The sequence below is a fragment of the Sylvia atricapilla genome, chromosome 4, assembly GCF_009819655.1.
Source record: "Sylvia atricapilla isolate bSylAtr1 chromosome 4, bSylAtr1.pri, whole genome shotgun sequence".
NCBI lineage: Eukaryota > Metazoa > Chordata > Aves > Passeriformes > Sylviidae > Sylvia > Sylvia atricapilla.
This window is the reverse complement of record NC_089143.1, coordinates 42,333,100-42,358,963: the sequence shown is the minus strand read 5'-3', so window position 1 is coordinate 42,358,963 and position 25,864 is coordinate 42,333,100. Positions and strand designations below refer to the sequence as shown.

General features: G+C 35.6%; 1 protein-coding gene across 6 annotated transcripts in view; it reads left to right on the top strand.

Annotated features, from left to right (window-relative positions):
• GRIA2 (glutamate ionotropic receptor AMPA type subunit 2) overlaps positions 1-25,864 on the top strand; it is an 86,977-nt gene that overhangs the window by 53,020 nt on the left and 8,093 nt on the right. For all 6 annotated transcript variants that reach the window (XM_066317663.1, XM_066317662.1, XM_066317660.1 and 3 more), the window contains exons 7-12: positions 10,624-10,791; positions 11,083-11,187; positions 11,863-11,973; positions 13,114-13,320; positions 13,852-14,222; positions 18,195-18,393. In XM_066317663.1, the coding sequence (XP_066173760.1) occupies positions 10,624-10,791; positions 11,083-11,187; positions 11,863-11,973; positions 13,114-13,320; positions 13,852-14,222; positions 18,195-18,393 (1,161 nt within the window). The remainder of the gene's footprint in view (positions 1-10,623; positions 10,792-11,082; positions 11,188-11,862; positions 11,974-13,113; positions 13,321-13,851; positions 14,223-18,194; positions 18,394-25,864) is intronic.

Below are 25,864 nucleotides of genomic sequence, written 5' to 3'. Positions count from 1 at the left end.
CCCTAACAGGTAATATTATCTCTGGGATTGCAAGTGTTCTGTCATTGCAGACAAAAATATTGTAGCTCTGTTGTATTATCTTTGTTTGTAGTCCAAAAGTAAGTGTACATTCATTTCACATTACAAAATGCAAGTCAGTGGACTATGACTGAGCTGATAAGACATATCACAGCATCTAAGTACAGTCCTGAAAATAGAGAAAGACACCCCTTTCTAAGAAGTGGATTTCAAAGGAACATGCTCTTCGAGAAAGAAGGGCATTGCTAAAAACCTCTTCTGCACAGAAGAGGACCTGTATCAAATTGCTTTAAAAATGTATCTTTACAATTTATAAAATATTAATTATAAAAATTGCTGTCTTAGGACACAGATGAGAAAAGACACTGATCTCATTTGTTGCTGTACTGTACCTCTACTGATAAAAGCACAAGATTTAAAGATTAAGCAGGATGCTTAAAACAAGTGCTTTGCAGACTTTTTACAGAATATTTTTACATCTTTCAAAATTAACACTGATACATGGTTTACTTCAGATTAAATTTAAAACATCTGTTGTAACAAAGGGTTACAGTTACCTTGGCAGTCCAAGCATGCAGTTCAAGAAGAACTAATGTGTCCATCTTGAAAGATACAGTTGCCTAATCCTGGCTAATTTTTTGTCAAGTAGCAAACAGAAAAAGACATGGTTAATTTTATAAAGGCCTAATACTAACAAGTTGCAATTTTCTTTCAATCCAGTAGTGTGTATTTACAAATATGCTGGGCTTTCTGAGCCTTAACATTGTCCCAGACTGTAACACTTAAGGCAAGCTTTTGGATCTTGTGGAAGGACGCTGAAGAACAACACATCCATCTGCATCCAGCTGCTCCAATTTGCTAATCTGATTAACCCATTCTCTTGAGGGGCAGCCTTTGGTCTGTTTGCTGAAAGAAGCTCAATCTCCATCTCCTGAAGGCTAGTGCGACATAAGGTGTATTGCCTTTGTGTGGCAGGGTTTTGGTAGAAGGGGACCACAGGGTTGGCTTTTGTGACAAGCTTCTGGAAGCTTTCCCCATGTCCAGTGAAGCCAATACCAGCTGGCTCCAAGACTGACCAAGGCCAAGTTCATCAGTGAACATGGTGGTGCCTCTGATAACACATTGAAGAAAGAAGAGAACAAAGCTGCTGCACAACAGCAGCCAGAGGGAGGCATGGCAATGTATCAGAGAAACAGCCCTTCAGACAGTCAGTGCAGAAGGAAGGGCAGGAGGTGGACCAGGTGCCAGAGAAGAAGTTTCCCTGCAGGGGAAGAGTGTGAGGAGTCCATGCTGGGAGGAGGAAGCAGTGGCAGAGATGGGTGCTAAACAGACTGCAACTCCCTTCCCCTGTGCCACTGTGGGAACAGAGTATAAAGGATTTGTGAGTGAAGTTGAGCCCAGGAAGAACGGAGAAGAGGGTTGAGATTTTTGGAGATTTTGGTTTTATTTTCTCATTGTCCTACTTTGATTTGATTGGTAATTAACTTTTTTCTGGGTTGAGTCTGTTCTTCCTGTTATGGTAGTTATTGCTGAGTGATCTCTCCCTGCCCTCATCCCAACTCAGGGGCCTTTCATTGTATTTTTTCTTCCCCATTGCTCTGAGGAAGGGAGTGACAGAACAACTTTGGTGGCACCCAGTGTCCAGCCAGAGCCAACCCTCCACCTAAGTACTAAGCTTCAATTAGGCATGTCCTGTGAGGGACAGCTAAGGACAGACCTAAGGACTCTGAGCTTGTCTCCTTTGGAGAAGAGGAGGCTGAGGAGTCATCCCATTGCTCTCTACAGCTTTCTGAGGAGGGGGAGTGGAGAGGATGGCGCTGAGATGTACTCCCTGGTATCCCAGGGGATGTGTGGGAATGGTTCAGAGCTGCACCAGAGCAGGGTCAAACTGGACCTTTGGAAGCATTTATTTGCATTTATTTCATTATTTACGGTGGTCAGATGAATAGTCCTCCATGAGAGCTGGTCGATGCCCTGAGCCTGTCTGTCTGAGAGGCATTTTGGACAATTCTGTTAAAAAAAAAATTTGGAATTGCTCAGCCTGGAATTGTTAAGGCAGTTGGACTAGATAATCTTTGCAGGTCCAACTGAAATAGTCTGTTATACAAGGCATCCTACTCTGGGATAAGCTTTTCTAAGAGCAACCTGAGGCTTGAAGTGCCTGAGACAACTTCCATATGATATATACAGAAACTATGTGCAGCACACAGAAAAAAATTTGGGGCTGCCTCGTTGAAGACCTAATTCAGCTCAGACTCATAGAGAATCCCATTGTGTCAGAAGATGATAGCAACCCTGGTACTCATTTGCAGCTATTTTGGATGGGTGTAACTGGAACATAATGTTTCAGATGTTCTCTTTTCATGATTGTATTTCTGGCTTCATAATCTCTTTCCCCACCCAACCAAAGATCCAAAATACCAGATTGTTTTTACCTCCTGAGCTAAGATCCAAAATACTAGATTGTTTTTACATCCTGATTTTGTCTTCAGTAGTTTCACGTCTTCAAGTTTCTTCTTTATAGTCAAGTCATGTAGTCTTTTAGGCAATTATTAAAAACCGTAAGTCAGGAGTAATGATGCTTGTAACTGAAAGGTGCTGGTTAAACTATACTGGTGCTAATTAACCTCAAGGATGCAATACAGATAACATGCAGAAGAAAAAATACAAAAATACATAGCACACAATTATGTACCTTGCAGAAATAATTAACATTTAGATGACTCACTTATAATAAGGAGCAAAGAAGAAAACAGTGTGAGCAGAGAAGAAAACACTGAAAACAATTATTCACACTGAAAATTCAGAAGGCAGTTTGTCTAAATTTAGATGACAAAGCAAAAGTGTACAGTTGATGAATTAGACAATACCTTCATTTTGGGCCATGCCTCTTATGATTGCAGTGTGTTGGAAAATGGTTTTATAATGCAATGAATTTTAATAAGAGTTATAAGGGATATTCTGTTGCACCTGCTACAGTTTTTATAGAAAAATATGATTGAATATGCCCTAATTCAAGTAGATCATAATGATTTATAAATAAGATTTTTTAAAAATAGGTATTTTTTAGTATTTATTACAAGGTTGAACTAGGAACTGATCAGGATTATGTTTGTTTTTTCATAAGTGCCCTTATAAAAGTGTAGATGTTTGAGATTGTTTTCCCTGTTTTCAGTCCTTGCATTTTGGTTTCCTGGGCATTAAAAAAAAAAAAAAGGCATCTAGCTGTTGGTGTTCCAGCTACCTGGTTTCACTAGACTTTTAAATCCCAATATTCAATCTTCTCTATTTGAAAAAATAAATACAAAAAATGTGAGCATAAGAAATTTCAGTGTTAAACTTTGTGCTTCTTTTTAATAGCCTAAGGCCATTTTGCATAAAATCACTCATTCCAGCATAGATGATTTGGTTTGGGTTATTTGGGGGGTTTTATTTTAGAAAACTCAATTAAAGAATGGAATGTTTAACCACTGAAAGCAGTGGGTGGTTTGAGGCAATATCTGTAGATTTGTCTCAGACATGCAAAAGGCCAATTGACCCAGATCCTTCGATCCTGAAAGTAAAAGTGGCTGAACTGTGCTAAAGCAGATTTCAGAAAACTACAGAGCCAAGTCCTGATGTCTCTATGAAGCTATGTTTCTTTGAATTTGGATCCAGATATTCTTAGTAATTACAAATTGTTAAGGATCTTCAGCCAACAAAGTGCAGTGGATTCCTCCTGCCTATTTTCCCAAGAACTCTATTGCTTTTTCTCAACCAGCAATTCATCTGTATTCGGTGGATCCAGAAACAGGAAAAGCTACTATTCTTCCATGATTCAAGTGTTCATCAAGGTCAGACATAACCTTGGCCTCACAAAGATCAATGTCATTTGGGACAGTAGAGCTTGATGGAGAAATGGGGGTAAGAGGAGAAGAGGGAGCCATAGGAAAGATGAAAATAGTACTGTAGGAGGAATGATGTCATCTAAAAAAGGGGTCAGCAAAGTGAAAAGCGGCTGTTGAAATGTGAGTGAAAGACACAGAAAAGTGGTGCAGCTCAGGGTTGAAGAGGCATCTGTGACTGAAAGTTTCTTGGGTCAGGGGAATAAGGGAGAAGAAGTGCTGAGGATACTCAAATGAACAAGGACAGGAGACATGCAGATTTATTTCTGGGACGGGTCTGGTATTAAGCACCAATTAATGTACGTAGCTGCCCATATTACCCAACATGGGTTGGCAGAAAAGTAAAAACCAAATGTTTATTATTCTTTGACAATAAATATGTCTTGGTGAAATCAGCAACCAGGGAAGAATGGTGTATTCAATTCTACTAGTATTCTGCTTGGAAGTTAGATTGGAGCAAGTGGGAGAAAGCTTTTCATCTTGATACAGCAGGTATCTTGCTTATTAGAGTAGATAAAGAGTGATAATGAAAGTGAGGAATTGTGGTTTAGGGATTCTGTTTTAGGTTTTCTTGTGTTTCTTTTTTTTCCCCTATTGTTTTAAATTTAAGACTCGAATTATTATCATCAGTTTTAAGTAGTGTATTTTGAAAATTCTTAGAACAGCACAGTATATATGATGAGGATTGCTGATTGGGTTTTTTTCTCCCTCTCCCCTTCTGGAAAAAAAAAACAACAAAAACAACAACGACAAAAAAAAAAAAAAAAAAACCCAAAAAACAAACACCAAAAAGCACCAAAAAACCCCCACACCAAACCAACCAAAAAAAAAAAAAAAAAAAAAAAAAAAAAAAAAAAAACACACAACAAAAGAACAAGCATCAAAAAAACCACCAAAACCCACACTCACAAGAAAAAGGCAAAGAACTGTAACACGCTTCAACACTTCAAACACTCACATTAACTCTTCCAAATCCATTTCCCAGAGCATATTTTTTTTCAAAAAATTCTTTTGCCTTTCTATTTGTATATTTTGTTCTCGTCCTGTGAGATATTCCTACCTGGTCTGTTTTCACTACTGTAACCAAAGGCTTCAGTTCTGCTGCTAGATCCTGATGATTTTTAATACTATGAAGAGTGACATACTTTACTCTGGCTTAGCCTTGAAGAAAAGGTTTTGTGTATTTATATGGTGGAAATGAAAAAGTTGTATATTCTTTGTGTTTTACAGTGAATTCAGTGTGATTTTATCATTAGTGGCATTGGTGTTTTGCATGTTTATTCTAAGTTAGAATTAAGATAACGCAAATCAATCTAGAACATTATTTATTTTGTTAGTATGTATATTTTCCATAGGCAGTGGCATGATTAGAATATAGCAACATCTATTATAAAAAATGCTGTGTGTTCAAATCCAAATAAGTATTTTTGTTATTTCTGTAAAGCTATTTAAATTCAAATCCAAGTAAATGATTTTCATTTACCGTAATGGAAGACAGAAGTATTTTAAAACCTGTTTTCGGTGTAAAATAGCAAAAAAAAAAAAATACCAAAAACCAGTAGGTACCTGCAGTCTTTTTCTTCTGCTGCATTAACACCTCTGATGACTCTAGTGAGAAGATTGTTCTGTACTGGAAGCAATCTTGGGGGAGGAATTACAGTTCAGGAATCTCATTCCTATTAGAGTAGTAGATGAAACAGGTAAAAAGGCCAAGCACTTTGTGCTTTATAAATCGTGTGATCTTTGCTATATTCAGTTTTTAAAAGAGTGAAAGAAGGTCACTTTCTCCTATAAATATCCTACACTGGGAGCATTAGGATAATTCCAGTGCCCCAGTCTTGTCAGTGTCTGCTGGATGTGCTGTGAGTATGTCTTTCAAATAAGAGACTTCCAGGGATTTAGGCTTTGGGAAGTGCCTGCTACTGGGCTAGCTGTTCTGGGTGTGCCCAGAAAGCAGCCGTTCTTAACCAAGCAAAGAGATAATTAAAATACATAAACACGTCAGAAAATCAGCCGATTTTCTGGATAGCAATTTTGGGGCTGAATGCAAGTTTTTCTAAAGTGACAGGTTGCTTAAGGTGTTCTCTGCATCTCCTGCCAGTATGGCACTTCAAAGCAAAAATGCTTATTTGTTTAGATTTTCTGTGCACACAGAAAACTTCGGTTGTGTTTGAATAAAGGCTGTTATCAAAGTGTAAGTTGATGTGACTGTACAACTTTGGGAAACAAAATTTAATAAAGATAGTATATTCTTTAAGATAAATACAGCTTGGTCTCTAACCCCATCTTTACTGAGATCAATCTAATGAATTTTTTTAAAACTATCATGTAATTTTACATTATATTAATCTCTCTTCCCCTTTTATTCAGGACCAGGGTTGTTATTAAAAAAAATTGCAATTGTTATTTCCAAATATCCTGTATATATATATACAATTATTCTCAGCTGGAAGAAAGTCTTTTGCTAAGACTGCCTATTTTCACAAGAGCATCACTGTAACAAAGAGGAGGAGCCATGCACTGTCTTTTCTGGGCTCCCTTACCTCTGTCTCACATTGCAGTATTTCAAATGGCCATAGGTAATGAAATGCTCAGGTGCTGAAGGCCCATTTGCAGCACGATGCTGTGTACATACCCCTATTCATGCTAATGCCTGCACAAAACAGGTGAGAACAAACCATGATTATGGGCACAGTCAAAAGCCATCTTCACTTCCAATTACATTTATGTGTACAAGATTTGACAATGTCTCTTGTTTCTATTGGAAATAGCTCTTTGCAATTTCATGCCCTGTCAGGATGCTATGTGCAAAGTGTGTGCCATGAGCTTCAGAAGGAAATAGCCATTTCCAATCAGTTAGGTAATTTTCTATTACCTCTCTTATCTGTCAGACCACCTTCAGGTATTTTCCAAAGTGTGTGTGTAATACTGTCTGTTTCAAAATAGCTCCCAGCTACATTAAAGACCCTTAAGAAATAGGTGTCCAATGTTGCATCAGTTTGACAGTACTGGAAGTACAAGAGACAGTTGCCCAGTTCCTTCACTAGTTCTTGACAAGTAACTTTGTGTCTCATTTCTCTTTTGTTTGTGCATTTACCTACATATATACCTATGTTTTATATGTAATTTATAAAGATGTAGGAATGCCTATATCAATCTTTCTGCTTTTGTTGTATGCATTAGCATTCAAGTAGAGCAGTACTTTGTTGAGGGGGAAAAAATGTGCAAACTTCAGATCAGAGATTCTGTTATCGTTTATTTTGTATATTTGCTGATATTGAAATTGTTTAAATATAAGGAAATGGTGAAAGTGTGTTTATGCTGACTGATTCTACCCTTCTGCTCTTGCAACAAAGAACATTTCCTGTATTTCCTCTCTCAGAATTTCACTGCTCTCCAGGGCAAAAATATTTGTTTCAGATTGTAGGCCTCCTTTCTCTTAGCCTCTGTTAGTGATGCAGTGTCCCTTCTCCTGCTGATCCAACAGCAGCCCCCCGTACCTGGTGAGGAACCTCTGCCTGTGCCTGTTGTAGGCTGATTTCTGCCTTCCTGAAAGCTGTTGCAGATGGATCTGCCATTCTGGCTGAGGTCTCCCTAGGGTCTTGTACAACAGCACTTCATTCTTTGACATAGCTGGTAGAGTCCTGCCAAAATTTTCCTGTTATTTTGTTTGATTTACTTTCTGTTGTGTTGGATTAGGGATGAATTGCTGGTTCATAGTCCTTCTGAGTGGTTTCAGTTTGTTGCTAGTGTGTCTACAGTGCAAACATCTGCACCTGAGATGATTGCCCTGGATTCCTCCCTAGTCTCAGGAGTCACTGGAGATCAAATGAGTGGAATCTAAAGCGCAGCTAATTTCATCTTCCAAAACGATGTCTAACTGGTCAAATGAATCACCCTTTAGAATGCTTACTGTCCTCTCTAACTGTTAAAAAAAACAAACAAACAAAAAAAAAAAAAAAAACACCCAACCAAGCTCAAGCTACTCTGTCAAGGATAGATTTAGACATTGCAGATATCCAAATCAAGAGGGAAAGAATTTGACTTAATGTGATTCATAATACTTTCTTTTTTTTCTTTTTCTTTTTCCTTTTTTTGCATGTGTGTCTTCGTATTTTTATTTCTTTTCTACTGCTTAAGTAAAAAATCACTGTCTTAATTATTTCAGATGTCTAGTCATATCTCTCAGCTTTATCATGAGCACATGGACAAGCATTGAGTTAAATGCGGGCCTAACTGGCTAACTTACATTTCTTATATCTTACAACACTGAAATATACGCATAACAAATTCTTGTGCTTCTGGGGTAGTGTTCTGCAATTTCACCTTCAGAAGATTCAGTTACTGATTGAAAAAAATAGCATCTTGGTCCTTTTAGCTAAGGATTTCTGGTATCTCCTGAGTTACTGGAAAACATCTGAAGTTACAAAAGATACTATCTTGCCAGTTTTTCTTGGACACCACATGTAATAACTTCTGCTTAGTCTGGGATGACTTTGTTTTGTCTTTACTTTTCAAATTCATCTTTGCAATTGCAGCTTAGATATTTTACTATAGTCTGTACAGCATTTAAGTTAGAAATTTAAGTTGAAGAAAATTACATTGGCCTTGTGTTTTCTCTGCTTGGCAATTAAGGCATCTACTTAGAGAAAATTATTTTCATTTGAGATTCATGCAATTCATGTTTTGTATCAAATGGCATAAAATCTTTAGGCAATTTATATTATCAGCTTATTATTCTAGTTCCAAAATTGTGAGCTGCAGGATTTATTTTTTTTTTGCATATTCTTTGCCATGCTTTAATTAATGCAAGCAACGCTGTAAGAACTCAAGTGTAGCACCTATTTCATTTTGTAGTAAAATGGCTGATCTTATCATATAAAATTGAAAGGAACTGAAATGATGTTGAGAGATTTACATTGCCATAAAATCATAAGGTGTAAGACCCCATCCTATTTCCACAGAATAATGTTCCAAATAGTGCTCCCATTTATTTTAATAGTGCAAATCAGAATTGGATTAATCTCCAGAAAAACAAAGTGAATCAAGGCAGGGCTAATACATCCTTTACCTTATGACAATTTTATTTATTATGCAGACATGCACACACCTCTGCATGAGCAGGTTATTGGTCTGTCATTTCTTGTTTGTGGTAATGAGTTCACTTCAGTTTAGTTTGTTGACTCTACATCAATTTATGAAGCTGTAGATAGTTTTAATGAGCCCCATGAAGGTTATTAGGAGTTGAAAATGTATGGACAATATAGCAGTAAGAAATGATTCATGGGCTGTTTGCTTTCATGGCATCTCCAACAGTGCTTTTAAAATATTTTGAGATCCTTCGATTAAAGCTGTCTTAATCTAAATTATGAAATGTAGATTTTATATATGTGGTGACACATATACACATACAGATAAACATTTATAGGCAAAGCTCTACATAATCCTCACATATGATTGAGCTATGAATATTCAGGCTAGTAATTATATACTATAGAAACAATATTCTTGAGATAATACATTAAATGCAGTATATCTCAATGATCCAATGAATCATACAATAACTGAATTAGACAGCATTATAACTTAGTTCCAAGCCCTTATTTTCTCTGCTACCCAATGTTTCAATGTTAATGACAGTGCTGTGTCCAAAGTTTCTCAGAAAACTAGTGTGGCACAATATGTTTTCTGTACTGCAAAGCACAATGTTTAAAGAAGTACTGCTGGTCAGGGTCCTTTCTTTTCCTCATCTCCAAATTCATGTACACCACTTAAACACTGCTGCTCTGGTAGAAGTAGTAGTCGCTCCAGCCAGTCTTTCACTTCATTCTTCTGCTGTTCGGATCCCTTTAAATATTTCTGTACAAGTCACTGAGAAAACTTTATTGAGAAGATTGACACCAGTCCCTACTTTCCTTTTCTTCCTTTTCTAAGGTCTAACAGTTGCATACGAAAATTAATCTCAATTCAGGACCTTGCTTTCGTTACAATTACAAGAGCCTTCTGCATGACTTGAGCTAACTAATTAAAATTCTCATTAAAGTCTGAGCCATTGAAGCAAAGAGCTAATACATCATTTCTCTCCACTTTACAATTTATATATTTTCATCATCTAATAGCCTTCACAGGGATCATTCCATTCATTCATATGCCTCTAAGTAGTTATATTCTGGCTCATATTTCCAAAAATGGCTCTTAGATTTGGCATAATTGCTATGTTCCAGACTCAAAAAGCCCATCCAACAAAGTCCTCGGTGTATGTGCACATGTGGTTTCAGTTCAGTTATTTAGTTGAGATGTAAAATTTTCCAGACACTGAAGATAAATGCTTTTGACCATTTAGCCCTGGTTTCTGATGAATATGATGACAAGATTCCTCTCTGCTGTCTCAGAAGTTGTAAAACTCCTTATATTATGTCAGTTTAGGAACATGGGGCTCTTCCTCACCTATATTGCTCTTTGAGGGGCACCGCTTGTTCCAGGCGTCTCAGTCCCAAAACTGTTTTGCATGGTGTTGACAGCATAGTGCATACTTGAAAGTAGCTACCCCTGAGATTTTATATTTAATGGGAAAAAGTTAAAAACATGTATACAAATAAAAGTTGACTGATTACAAGTATGTTTTACTATCCTTTCTAGTGTTTAATGGATTACCAAGTGGAATGGAGGATATAGTGAAGCTGAAGACAGTTTTTAATTAAATATTTTCACTTCTTTTCAGTATACCTCTGCTCTGACCTATGATGCTGTTCAAGTGATGACAGAAGCTTTCCGTAATTTGCGTAAACAGAGGATTGAGATCTCCAGAAGAGGAAATGCTGGAGACTGTCTTGCAAATCCAGCTGTACCCTGGGGTCATGGTGTAGAAATAGAAAGGGCATTGAAACAGGTAGCTTCCCTGGACTGGATGCTGGGATGAGTGCATGTGTGAAGTTCTCTATAAATGCCTGAAAAATTATTCTTGTCTCCTAACCTATGTGGATCTTGCTGGGAGTAATATGGAAGTGAAGTCCTCAGGAACCTGGCTAATATATTATATTAATATAATATATTGCATATGAAAATGACCTCAAAGTGAAAGTTCTTGAAAATCAATAATCATTTGTGGAAATAAACCCCCACATTTTCTAAAAAGAAATAAACTTAATTCTTCTACCACTTCCATCTTCATCTATTGTAGGTTCAGGTGGAAGGGCTAACAGGAAATATAAAGTTTGATCAGAATGGAAAGAGAATCAATTTTACGATAAACGTCATGGAACTCAAAAGTACTGGTCCTCGGAAGGTAATTTGAATTGTCTTATAGTGTCTTTAAAGGTTTTACCATTCTAAGCAATGGGTTAAGGTAGGTACTGAAACCTTAGATTCATTAAAGCATGAGTTGTGATAATATTTATTCATAGGTGTATTCTACAGTGGTCTTGCAGAGCGAAGTAAACATATGTAATATTTCTTTCTAACAAATGTGAACTATAATTTCTGGTAAGTACTAAAAAGAGTGTTTCCCTTTCAGTTTTGTGGATTAAAATTTTTGCTTTCTGATCTGAATTGCTAAATGTGAGCCAGGATTAGGAGAAATATGCTTCTGAATGACAAAACCTGGATACAGCTTTTTAGTGATGTTTTTATAAATGTGTTAGTGTTTCTGCTCTAATTTCAAATCTTTCAGGGAAAAACAGTTTCTCATGTTTTGCTAATCTGGAGTATTTCAATTTTATAATGCATGATGTTTATTCTAAAACCTGTTCTAGACAAAGTAATATAAACAAATGCCATTAGTTCAATCTTTTTACTGTTTGTTATAGTCTTTCACTACATAAATAGAAATTCTTACAGTGGTAAATCCATAGCTGAAATAGTTCTCTGTGAGGACAAATCAAAGCATAGTAATAATATGCTTTAACTTTTCCAGAAAAGTTCATATTCACTAGTGTCTGTGCATCCTATACACTCTCTTTAGATTGGATATTGGAGTGAAGTGGACAAAATGGTTGTGAATCCTCTTGATGGCCCTCTTGGAAATGAATCTTCAGGACTAGAGAATAAGACAATTATTGTCACCACTATTTTGGTAATTAACCTCCTATTTTGTCAGAAGATCATCTGTCTTACAATGATTTGTTTCTCGACATTATGTTAGTCTAAATATACTGTCTTTTTATTGTTGGAGGTTGTGAGCTGTTACTTATTATGATACATAATAAAATCTAGAAATTAGGGAAATGTATGGGATTCAGTATGCAGTTTTGATTTGTAGAGGATGAATGGTCTTTGCTTGAACATCTTAGAAAGTTAATTTTTTTTAAACCTGAAAATGAAAATTAAATACCTGCTTTCAAAGGAGAGGAACTTTCTGAGAGGCAGAACCATAGTGTTCATTTTAGAGAATAGATTTTGACAAACAGCAAAGAGACTGGTTCTTAGGCTTCAGGATTGTAGATGCTATGGATTACTAAAGTGTAAAATTAAACTTTAAATGTTATATTCCAGTTGTTTAGAAAATTAAATTGTACATTATTATAGAAGTGCATAAAATCATAGAATTTTTCTGTAAATTACACAGCTTGTTTATCAGTTTGGACAAGCCATAGGTTAGTGTAGGAATTTCTCTGGATGCAAGAACAGTTCTGTAGTAACTGAGCAAAGAGGAAATGCATTAATACAACTTATGACTCATCACCAATTCTGTTGATGATAGAACTTTAGTGCATAGTTATAGATATCATACCTGTTGTTTGTATAGCAATTTAATAAAAATATAGTCTTGAGAGCCTCAAGTGTTTTCTCAGGGAGAGATGTGGTTGTGAAATAGAAAATAATTTTCTTCTATAAGACAGCAACAAAAGGAACTAAATACCCTTGCCTTCTTCCATCCAAACTGTATGAGAGAAGGAAACTGATTTTGGAATTTACTCTTTCTTCTCTGAATGCGTAACTCCTGTTAACATTCATGGTCATTATTAACATACTTCTGGGAATCACTATGCCTGTAAGTATTGTCATTTGTGTATGACTCTGGAGAATGCAGCTTTTAAATGTGTTTAAGACCTGTCCCATTAATAATTAACAACTAACATATGCATAGCATGTATGATTCAGATGGTATCTGCTTTCTTTTTTCACATGTAAAAAGGGAACATATTAATCTGTGAAGTGTACAACTGATCCACCTGTCTCTGTCAAGTAGCTAAGGCAAGTTCTTTCTGTGCAGGAGTCCCCATATGTCATGATGAAGAAAAATCACGAAATGCTTGAAGGAAATGATCGATATGAGGGCTATTGTGTGGACTTAGCTACAGAAATTGCTAAGCATTGTGGATTCAAATATAAGCTCACAATTGTTGGGGATGGCAAGTATGGGGCAAGGGATGCAGACACGAAAATCTGGAATGGGATGGTTGGAGAACTTGTTTATGGGGTAAGAAAATTTTCTATAATAAAGCTATTGAAGATGACTAATAAAGCTATTAAAGATGACTAATAGAAGGAGTGGGATTTGGTTTTATTTTCTCTGTGGAGTGTAGGAAAGCTACCTAATTAATTTTATAGCAATTAATAATCTCTAATGGCATGAAAAATTTTGAAAGTAAAACATTAAATTGCATTTCAGCTGCAAATTGTGGGAACAGTTGTGGGAACATGAATGCATATTTCATCATTCTGACCAGGTGGAAAACAAAATAATTTTTTTTAAGTTTTAAATGCCATATGCTGTTAAAAGGGCACTTATAAACAAAAGCTTGGAACACACCAACCCTATGGCTATATGTATTTCAGTATGAGTTCAACTAAAAATTTCTGAAATTCTCCACAGGATGATCTCGGTGAAACAAATATTGCTGTTGTCTCTGCTGTCCTATTTTCTTTTTGTAGAATGCCATATAAACTAAACCATTTTTTGCTCTGTTCATTGCATTAGCTATTATTTGCTTTTTTTCTTCCTTTACAGAAAGCCGATATTGCAATCGCTCCATTAACTATAACATTGGTGAGAGAAGAGGTGATTGACTTCTCAAAGCCCTTTATGAGCCTGGGGATATCAATAATGATCAAGAAGCCTCAGAAGTCCAAGCCAGGAGTGTTTTCATTTCTTGATCCGTTAGCATATGAAATCTGGATGTGCATTGTTTTTGCCTACATTGGGGTCAGTGTAGTTTTATTCCTGGTCAGCAGATTTAGCCCATACGAGTGGCACACTGAGGAATTTGAAGATGGAAGAGAAACGCAAACTAATGAATCAACTAATGAATTTGGGATATTTAATAGTCTCTGGTTTTCCCTGGGTGCCTTTATGCAGCAAGGATGCGATATTTCGCCAAGGTTGGTTACTCACTCATTTCAACTTTGTGCATTTTTGGTCTCAGCCATCTCAGCCGGAAGAGGTTCGTGGTGCATATATTTTCATTCTTGGAAAGAAATTATTTGCAATTATTTTCCCCTCCCTAAAGTCACAGAAGTCCTTGAAGTGAAAGCACTTGTCTGTGACATAGGGTCAGGATGTAGTTGATCGAATTTTTCTTTATGTCGATCATAAATTTGCCAAGTGAAGTTATATACACCATACAGAGACTGTAAAATGCATAAGGTTCACATCATTCCATGCCTTCTTGGAGGGGTACCGTGTTTTTGCTGCATATTCCCATTTTACAGTTGACAGTGCATATAGTTCACCACAACTGTAATGGGAAAAAAGGGTAACATGCTAGTCACGAATTACTGAGGCAGCACTTTCCCTCTAAAACTCACTACATATCATAACATGGTTATTAACACACTCTTATTCCCCCAGAGAGCCTTGAACTGAAGTAAAAGTCCTGTGATGGTTCTAATTTCATGTGGATAGTTGCAAGACATTGCTGTTTTTCCATGGCCTAGTTTTAGAAAAGTCACAAAGGAAATTATGAAAATGAATCTGAAGGTCCAGTTTATAAGTGCTTAATTCCTCATGGATCTTCTTCTACTTTATTAGGGACAACTGGAAAGCACTTAAGTTAATTCCTTTGCAGCTCATTAAATATTCTATTTTACTTGTGCACAAGCAGTTCTAACCTTGATTCAGCAAAGTGGTAAGTAAGTAAAATAGCTGCCTGCTGCTTGAAGGAAATACAGTAACAATTTAAATAGGACAACTGGGTTTAAGAAAATCAAACCAGAGGACTTAGTTAAGACTGCTTAGTATAATTACATTTCTTGTAAACATTCTGAAGTAAGATGGGGAACAGGTCAACTTCTAGTAAGTCTGGTGGTGGATGGTCAAAATAAATCAAACCAGGTGAGCATTTCTTGCATTAAGTCATGCATCCCAAAAGGCAACAACAGGTTTTCTATTTCTGTTTCTATTTTCTATTTCTGTTCTACCACAGAAATAACAGCATTTATTGTGTGAGAACTTGAGCAATTCTCTGTAAAGGCTGCTGTATCACAGTGGGAGATGCCAGCCTTTATGGTGAAGGATGCAATGCATTTGGCACATGATCCTATAAGAATTGTATACAAGAGACAGTGAAGAGGGCAAGTTGTTGCAGATCATGAGAAGCTGTGTTAATTTCACTCCTGTGGGTTTTTGTATTGATTACACACTTCACAGCAGGAGTTGCCTGCTAAGTCACCTATTAGTACAAAATTATTTTTATTGAATCAAGGCTGTAGTAGAATGATGATATTTTTCTTGTTATCATTATTATTTACTATCTATGAAAGCACAGTGGTTGTTTTATATGGTTTGTTAGGGCTTGAAAGGTAGTACAAGAATACTGATAGGAAATGGTGATCATAAAAGGTGCATGAAACTCAATTTTGGATATTTAGTATGTAGTTTCAGTGAACCATTTAACTTTATTTCATTGAAACCATAATTTTGAGGAAGGCGGTTAGTTTGTATATTATCTGTTTATTCTAAAAATAGAAAAGGGCTAAAAAACACTTGTTTCTTGTTTTGCACCAAAACATTTCGCTGTGGAATTTGAACTGCCTGCAGATGAATCAGAGTAAACAAAAAAAGGACTTTCTTCAGGCATCAACAAAATACCTTTCTGAAATTAATTTTTGCATTACTGCAATTATTTCTCTAATAAAAATTACAACTGCTTTAAGACTTTTAGAGCAGACAAGTTACTAGGGTTCCCTGACTCTGGAATAGAAGGTTGAGCTGAGTAAGACTGGACCACCTGGAAATGGTCTGTAGTAGCAGTCCCTGTATTACCTCATGGGTAGTAGAGGAACGATAGAGTAGAGTAACATATTATGTGGCAATCATAACTTAGAACAAAGTTTTCCTCATCTTTTCAGAGATGTGAGTATGCTCTCTGTTCTGCTAGATAATACCTTTCTAAGTGCAAAACATGGTGCATAAATTTATATAATTGTGCACAGAAATTTTTATTTTAGTACTCAAAGGTCTAGTAAATTAGGTGCTTCTAAAGTATGGGCTCATTGAAGCACATTTTAAAAACTTTTCAAACTGTACATTAAAAAAAAGAAACTACTCATTTAATAATGATGAACTGCCTGGGGAAATTTTGAATACAAATGACTCCCAAAATAATTTTACTTGTAAAATGCCATGTGGGAGCATAATTTCTGGATTGGTATTGAGCTTATTCTTTTTTCACAATGTCAGTGGCAACTTTGCTCACAGATCATGGATATTTGAAAATTATTGTCATAGAGGGTGTCATCAATGCAGTGTAAAGTGCCATAAATTTGGTAGTTATTAAATACACATTGACAGATTTTACGTTGTGAATATATAATATAATATATTTAGTGTATCTTATAACTCAGAATTTTACTTACAGAATTATTTTATTTTCCAATTACCTCCATTTCAAAATAAGTATGTGATGTTTTCTCAAAGGTAATGCAAAGCATTTCTGCAGAATACACCTCACTTTAGAATGAGCTTGAAAAAATTTTTTCTATGGTCCTTTGAATAACAGAGTTTGGACCTTACCTAACTTGATTTTCATGTAGTAGAGTGAATTAGTGAGTCTGTTGTGACATGGAATGCATCTTTTAAGGACAGAATTATGATTGAGATTTTATGCAACAGCAATTAGGAAAAAATAATTTGTCCAGAATTGGTTCTATTTAATTTTGTTCCTAGCTTGCTAAATCCTCTTTGCATAAGTATAATCTTTAAATGTACATATAACTGTATCTGTATATTCTATGTCAGAATTGATTTGTATTCTCATTCACAGTGCAGTAGACTGGGTGAGTGATTCCTAATTTGTTTACTTAATAAATAGAGGAGACACACCAAGACATACCTAGGCTACTGCAGTGCCCTAGTACTAGACTTTTAACAACATGCACATTTCTGCCAAATAATTAAGCATATCTCCAGAGATTATGTACTGCTTCCTATAATGTCGCTTGGAAACAAAGTGGTAATTAATTTCAGACTTTAAAGGATCATGGGGGAAAAAAAGCCAAGTTTGACAATAATGTTATATCAATATTTCTCTTCCATTAGTTTTCTGTTATTGAAAATTACTGAGTTGAGTTGTGTGCTTTATGCTGTTTTGTATATTTTCTTGAGTTCTCTTTTCTTCTTTCTTCTTGAGCAGGAGAAGCAAAACACAGATCCATAAGAGCCCACCTGCTGCAATTATAAACATCAGATTTTTATTTTTTTTTTAAAGATACTTTCTTCACCATTTTTCTGTATTACCACCGATTGTTTCATGTCCAGTCCTCAGTTTGTTAAATTATTGTATCTTTCAAAAGTCGTGTGCACTTTCTAGCCTATAGATTTTCCCTGGGCAAGATTTTCTTACAAATAATCCTGTTTGTTTCTCAGTACAGATTGTGCACAGCAGCATATGCCATTGTTTTGTGGAAATCAGTCTTTGTCTGAATGTCTTAGGAAAACAATCAAGGCCCTTGGTTTTAAAGTGCATACTGGTTTATCTGAAAGGGCTGTTTTGCTGATTTTGTTTGATCCTCATCATAATGTCACACAAAATCACTTCAGAGGGAACAAAAAGTTTGTGTTAAATATAGCACATTATGATGGGAACAGTCTTCTTCAAGGGTTGTCAAAACTTTGAAGAACTGGATCACTAAGTTCTTCCAAAAGTAAACTCTGGAGTCCTGATTTCAGCAGAGTCCCAGGAGATCCAGTGGAGAATGCCTTGATTTCCCATCTGATGCGTATGCAGAGCTGGACTCTGAGATAGCTTGAAATGCTTCCCTGTATTATTATGCACCATTTGCATAAAACTGATAACATGTTCCTTTTTAGGACTTCCATTTCACTTTACAAATCCATTTCATACTTGTTACTAGATCCCTGTCGGGGCGCATTGTTGGAGGTGTGTGGTGGTTCTTTACCCTCATCATAATCTCATCCTACACGGCTAACTTAGCTGCCTTCCTGACGGTTGAGAGGATGGTGTCTCCCATTGAAAGTGCAGAGGATCTTTCCAAGCAAACAGAAATTGCTTATGGGACATTAGATTCTGGCTCCACTAAAGAGTTTTTTAGGGTAAGAATCTCTACCTTTTTAGATTTTTTTTTTTAGATTGTTTTAAGTAGGTCTTCACTCATGTAAAAGTGTTTTCCCTTGACTTTGTTCAAAGATTGCTATGAAAGTGTGATATATGTAGCTCAACTCACAAATATAAGAGTTCCTGTTTATTTGTAATTGTTACATTTTATTTTTTGTGTACAAATATAAGGGTCTCAACATAAATATGCAAAGCAAAATTACCTACAGAAACACTCCACTACACAGTGAAAAACAAGGTATGTTTGAAGAAGGAAGTTAATGTTGTCTATCTGTTTAATAGCTCTGCTATGTTCTAGGTACCCATACAGTGAATGGGTATATGGGAAAGGTATATATTCCTGTTTGATTAAGTATTCTACATGGTTTTTCAAGCTTGCAGATGGGGAATGGGATGTAATCCTGCTGGCTGTTGTAGAATATACATGCCTGCTTTTGAAAACAGTTCTTACTTGTATCTGCATTACATTAATGCCATGGAAGCCTGTCAGTCCTCACGCTCTGCCTCTGGGTATTGCAGTTTTAAAAATGTATGAAACTTTCAGTGTGTGAGTCTTGGGTTGCCCTTGAGACATCAGTTAGGCTGCTGAAATCCATCCAGCAAATGAGTGAGAGACTAAGGCTGCTGACACAAAAAAACCCAGAATGGCCTCGCTTTGTCTGTGTGCTCTGTATGTCTCTCACTGTATGAAAAAAGTGCATCTGAAGTGCTAAAATAGAAAGAAACTTGTTTTCATGTTTTTTAGTGGATGATGTTACATTTAACAAAATGTATTTTAAAATAGTTATAAATAATTCATTTACATTTCAAGCATACACTGACATGAAATCTAAATGAAACAAGTTCTCACAGATATTTTTATACACTGTATAATTAGAGCAGTAACTGCTAGGTTATAGTTTTCACTGGATCCTGTAATGTATCCTTAACTGGTAATGGACTAAATAGGAATCATACTTCTCTCAACTGTAGACATTTTCTGGTTTTGAAGATAGGTTCAGTAATAGTACCTGCTGCTGATTGCATTCCTGTTGTCTAAACCAAAACTAACATCAGGTGTACAAGCTAGTAAAAATGAGATTCATTTTGTGCTAAGAGTGTTTAGAAGCATTCAGAAGTATACAGGCATGTTTCTGGTTTTGTGAACCTAAACCTTTTAGAACATGGCTGTACTTGGGACTGATGGTGAATTAACCATAGGTCACTTCTTCTGAATAGTTTATCTTTAGAGATTTTTTAGTGTTTCTTTTTTAAGCAAAAAATATTTGTATGTGCATGCATTAGTGTCTAATTGTACTCCTAGCGCACATGTACATATTTCCACATTTGCTCAACTAGTGTTTCTCGCAATAGTTTGAGCATTAAAAGCTTTCTTTTGTAAAAATAAGGTAGAGGCTTTGTGAGGGCATATTCTTCATCTTTGGTTAAGTTATCTTTGGCTCTGCACAAACAAAACTCTAACCATCTTTGGAAATTTCTACTCAGCATTTTGTATCACAATTTGGTACATTATGTGCAAAACAACTTCTTAGCTTGATTGTCTCTATCTACTATTTGCTAAAAATTCCTTAAACTTGTCCATTTACTTTTCAAGAAATAACAACTATCAGTATTTCTTTCTAAGAGTCCTGGAACTCAAGTTCCAAGATTGATACTCTCTGCTGAAGACAATGTGAAAGGAATCTCTAGCACTAAGGAGATTAAAATTTCATGTAGAGCATATCTTTATTCTGACTGGATTGCACTGGATGTGTGATTTTTATATGATCTGAAATTCGCACTCAAATTCTTTGAATAGCTGAAAACAAGTTGAGCATATTTTTATCAGCAAGCTAAAATGGTCTGGCTTCTTCTCTGTTGCTCTCAGGAATTAAAAAAACATACGGAGTTTTTCAGTCATTCTGTTTTCAGGAAGTAGTGTTATTTACAAGTTTGTTTTCTATCAATGGAATGTATACTGAATCTTTACTAGCAGAGAGCCCTGATTCCTGGGGCAGCACAAAATAAAGGATGGTTGGGTACTGGGAATGAGAATGGTACACTGAACTATCTTTGCTACAGAAACATGTTTTGTGATAAAACATTACACGATTGAAATAGACATTTTACAGTATTCAAAAAAGAAATCTCAGCAATTGCCTTGATCATGAAAGCTGAAAAATCCTGTTCTGAATAGCTGAATGTAGATGTATACAATGTTAATTGAAAGAGGTGGGATCAAGCCTTTTTCTAGCTCCTGTAACTGATGTAGGCATACAAGACAAAGACAGTAGACATACAAGCTAGTCTCTGTCACTTGGGGATTACATCCTTGGCATTCATGACAAAAGGATGTGTTGTCTTTGCACTTTACCCCAATTTAGGTAGGCTCCCTAGCTTTAAAGGTAGCATGGACCAGTAGGAGATATTCTTGCCAGCAGCGCGTAGAGCAGCAGTTGGCACTGCATCAAGAAACAACTGAGAAAAACGAATGAAAAAGCATTGTACTCTGATGTTTCTAGTGCTGTTTTAAGATGAGAAACAGAAACTTGGTACATTCTATATAGGAAATAACCAGTACAAAAATAATGGATTTTAAAATATTTTTAAAAGAAATAAAGTGACACAAAAAAATTGACACAAACATCAGCAAGATACTATTACTTGTTAGTAATAATCTTGTAGATTATTTTATAGCTATAAGTCCACAGAGAGAGACCTTTTTTCTTGTTTTCTTTTTTTTTAACATCTGTAAGGTCTCTGTAAATACCAGAATGTGCGGTAGTTTTCCTCAGGAGATCTCAGAGTCGGCACTGGCAGAATCACAAGTACAATCCCAGTCTAAAGAGCTCTGAGCACTGAGTTGGGATATTTGCCACTTCTGATATTTGCTAATGCTTCTACTTTATAAATAGTCCTTGTAGAGTTCTTAGTGCAACTGTAAGCCTAAACAAAGATATACATTGCATTGTTTTTGTATTTTCTTTTGGGTTATGGGCAAAACAACAAAGTAGGTGGCCATGGTTTCCCCAAAATGCATTGTTTTTCTCAAATCAGTAGTGGATTGTAGTGTGAGGGTGCGAGTAAGTCTGCAAGCACCACTGAGAAGATTCTGGAGTCCTTTTAGTTGGCCTTGTGCAGGTGCATCACAATCTCTGTAACTGCGGGGTCCCAGGTACCACTTGATGGAGGGGTGAATGGTGGGCAGTGAAATGTGGTCACTCTGGCATGTCCTAGCGGCACTGTCCGCAGTCACATACCGTGCTTTCGGTGGTTTCACAGTTGCTACATGCGTTAGCCAGGGCGCATAGCTGAACTTTGAAGGGAAGAAAAATCACTAACCTGAGAAGACAGTCTACTGCTCACCTGCCACTGCAGAAGCTAATTTTAAAGCATTATCTATATGTGCTAACTCCTGAAATTGCTTCGCTTACTTTCCTGGGCTATGACACTGGAAGAAAGAATCGAAGTAAGTATACAAGCACTCACTGGAACATTTCCTTGCTTTTCACTTGCTTGAAGGCATAATGAAAATTAATACCAAAATGATACAACGAGAACAAAAGTTAATTATTTTTACAGTTCAGTCATATTTTTGTATGCTTAGCTCTGTTCATTAAAGATATGTACAAATTGAGTAGACAAACAAAATCAATCATCCTACCTCTTTTTCTGTTCCAGAAGATGAATTGTAACTAGCCCTATAAGTAAGGTAATTAGGCATCTCAAAAAGAAAATGATGTGCAGAGTAATAACTAGATTAATTTACTGTCTCTCTGCATTTGTTTTTATTTAAAATGTCTTCATATGTACCTATTTTTGAACCAACAGTGTGACATAGACAGAACAATCTGTTTCATTGTAACTGTTTTGGTGGCCTTTAAGGATAGATCCTGTGCCAAAAAAAAGGCAAGCAGAACTGCTCCATAGCCAACAAATAGCCTTTACTTTTCACTGAGAAGACTCTTCATGAGTTGCTTATTCTTGCTGAAGAGGCAGGAGTTGCATAATGAAAAGGTGGGCATTGGAAACATTCTGGAAGGATGACAATCCTTACAATCTTGTAGAGAAATCCTCTCACACGTTGGAAAGCCACAAACAGAAGAGCTGACAAGACCTCTTGAGTCATTTCTCCTGCGAAAATGTTGTCTCTTGGGAGGCAAATAAAATTTGGCCTGAAGGAAAATAGCAATGTCTTTTCCAAGAATCTTCAACAAAGTCCAGTGCCTCTACTTTTATAAGTACTTTGAAATATTTCTTAATTTTTCAAAGTATTTATGTTAACAATTGCACTTCAAGAGGGGATGCAAAAAAAAACCCAAAAACAAACATTCAGTAGTCTATGAATTTTTATCTGTCTACATGCACATCAAGATACTGAAATTTCTAAAAGAATAAAAAACCAAAACCACAGGAAATGTTTAGTGATAAGAGAAGAAATGTGTTTGGGTTTTTTTTCTTTAAATTAAATTGAAGTAAAAAACTCTAAATTATACTCCTCCTCAATTTTCAAATTTGAGATGTAGAAAAATTATAGAACATACATTTCCAGAGATTTATTTTGACTAGCTCCATAGAAGCCTCTGGGAGGTGAAGGAATGGAAAGACTCAGCCATGAAATATCCTATAAAACTCACCATGGACTCCAGTTGATACCTTTTAGAGGCAGAGAGGGTGTAGGACTGGTACTTCATGAATCTACAAAGCAGACATGGCTGGAAAGTGCGGGTTTGGCTCTTTAGTTTGACAGGAGGAAGAGGTCCATAGCTGAAATAATGAGAGTTTGATCTGAGCACTGAGTTAGTGCAAGGACTGCCTTTGCACCCAGTAGCATACTACTGACGATATGCTTGTACTTTTTTGTGATAGACAGTGTTCAAGGGATTCATTTTCACTTCTCTTTTGTTTTTTGAGGTCTTTGCATCTGGACAACACAGAATTGATTTAGGCCATTTTGAAAGTTATTTTAAAAGAAAGAATGCAGTAATCAGTACTTCCTGTTTTTTCCTCAAAGCATTTCTTTTTCTTATTTTTCAGGATTTTTTTTTCTGTTTCCACATTACACTTGCTATAGTTAGAAAAATCATTTCTTTTCCAGCCTGTATGTATTTATAGCCAGTTTATTCTCAATTGTTACAGTACATTAATAATTATGTAGATTTTTTTCTTCTCAGTGTTTATTTTCCTGATGCATTAATCCTGAAGGAGCAGAAATGTACTTAGTTTGCCATCCAAGATCTTAGTTTGCATCTTACAAAGACTTTAATATTCCTTTATATTTTCCAGAAATAATTTTCTCCCAGTTCTATCACACTGTTTTCTGGTAACCATTTTGATCATAGTGACAGATCTGTGTTCCTTTTGTTTTTATCAACTGATGATCTCCAATTTTATTGCAGATTTTCTTATTGGTCCCAAATTGCTGGATCATGCTTTTGAACTAGAAAGTTTCATTTCTATCATTCTAGTGATTAGAATTTTCCACTTCTCACAATAAATAAATAAATTTTCATTGTCTGTGTTTTGGCATCCAAATTTCCTTTCCTACTAATCCTAGTAATTTGTGTCTTGTAATGTTTTCGCTTTAAAATGTCATCTGAAGCTGTGCATGCTGTGCAGTATTTACACCAAAAGAGCGTTAGTGTGAGGGCTTTTTCATTCCTCAGTCCAGGCAGTATGTTTGTGGTTCTAGACTCCAAGGACAGCAGTTGCAGTTCTCTACAGGTTTGTAATTGCTTGAGAAAGTACTTTTGTGTTTTGGGATTTAGTGTATTCCCTCTCCCCCAGTATGGGTGTAATGAGTTCTTTTTCGGGGTTGTAGAAATTAGCTTTTTGTGACATTTATCTGAGTTTTTAAAGAAATGACATTGAAGTGATCTGCTTTGATTTTATGAATATGCTGAATGGTTAGGAATTTCAATTCTGAAGGAAACTGAAATTAGTAAGGAGAAGTCATTTCAGCAGTTATTTTAATGAAAGTTAAATTTGGGAATCTTCATAAGAACAATCTTGGTCACTTAACTCCTTAAACCACATGGAGAATATGATGATTATATAAGGTCGTTGTTCTGCAAATTTCTGGAGAAAATTATTTTAAGTACACTTTTGAGGAATTAATTCATGAAGTAGAATATTTTAGATTTTTTTATTAGTAAGACCAAGTATATAAAAGAAATTTTTGGTAGATCAATTGTATTTTGGTAGCTCAAAAAGTAATGGAAACTGAAAAGCCATAAAACTGCATCTTAAGAAGATGTAACTAATTATTACCATTACTGGATAAATATATCCATATATTATAAAATTCAGAACTTGCGTTTATTTGAACTTATTCACCTTAAGTATTCATTCAGTATAAACAATGGTGTTTTAAAGTACCTAATCTTCAGCTAATTAAATGAAAAATATAGTTCTGTTCTTTTCTGTAGGGTTTTTTTTTTCCGATTAATATTTGATTTACTTACTAAATTAACAAGTTTTGGCATTCGTTATGCTTTTTAGCTACTGGTGACATTACGACTTCCCATCCTTTTGTTCAGTATGGAAGGTCAGCAAGATTAATTCAAAAATCATGTTTGAGAGTTGGAGATCTGCTCCCATAGTACAAGATCATCATCTAGTAGAATGTTATTCATTTGAGGAGCTATTTCTGTCAAAGGCATACTAATTACAGCTCCCCAGTTTTAAGAATAATAGATCTTTGAATGTAAAAATGGAAAAATTACCTGATGACCCACAAAATAAAGTTGATAAAGCTTTGCATAAATTAATTTCATAACTAGTTTTTTAATTAAGGTAGTATTCTACATTTTAATTGGATGTGTACTCTGTAATAATAAGAAGAAAATAAATTTTAGATATAATTATAAATTTATTCCAATATATTGTAATTATATGTGAAATGATTATTGATATTTATTAATCTATGTTTATTATATACTTACATTTTTTAAAGTTTAAGTAATGAATTTTATATTGTTATTGATATTATTTTCATAGTCAAAATGCCCAGTGGTAGCATGATACTTTAAAAAAAAAAAGTGTCACTTCCTGGGACATTTTTGTATCCTTGTATTGTTGTAGAAGTCTTAAATATGAAAAAAATGTTCATTGTAAGTGTTAGGGTCTTGTGCTGCCATGTTGGTGTTGATTGCAATACCAAAATTTTCATACTCTTTCATTCTTGTAGTAATTATGGCAGTCTAGAATTTTTCTGTTATTTGTAGTGCATGACAGCAAGTGTGGAAGCCCAACTTGCACACAGGCATCCTGTATGTACACGGAATGCTAGATGGCCTCTCAGCACTGGCATGTTCTACATCTGCAGCTCTGCCTTTCAAATAAATGCACATTCTGAAAATAATGAAGAAAATAAAAGGACACATTTCTGAAAACACAGTGAATTACTAAAATATATTGTGTAGCAATATAAAAAAAAAATCTAGAAGTTGCCTGCATTTCCTACAGAGT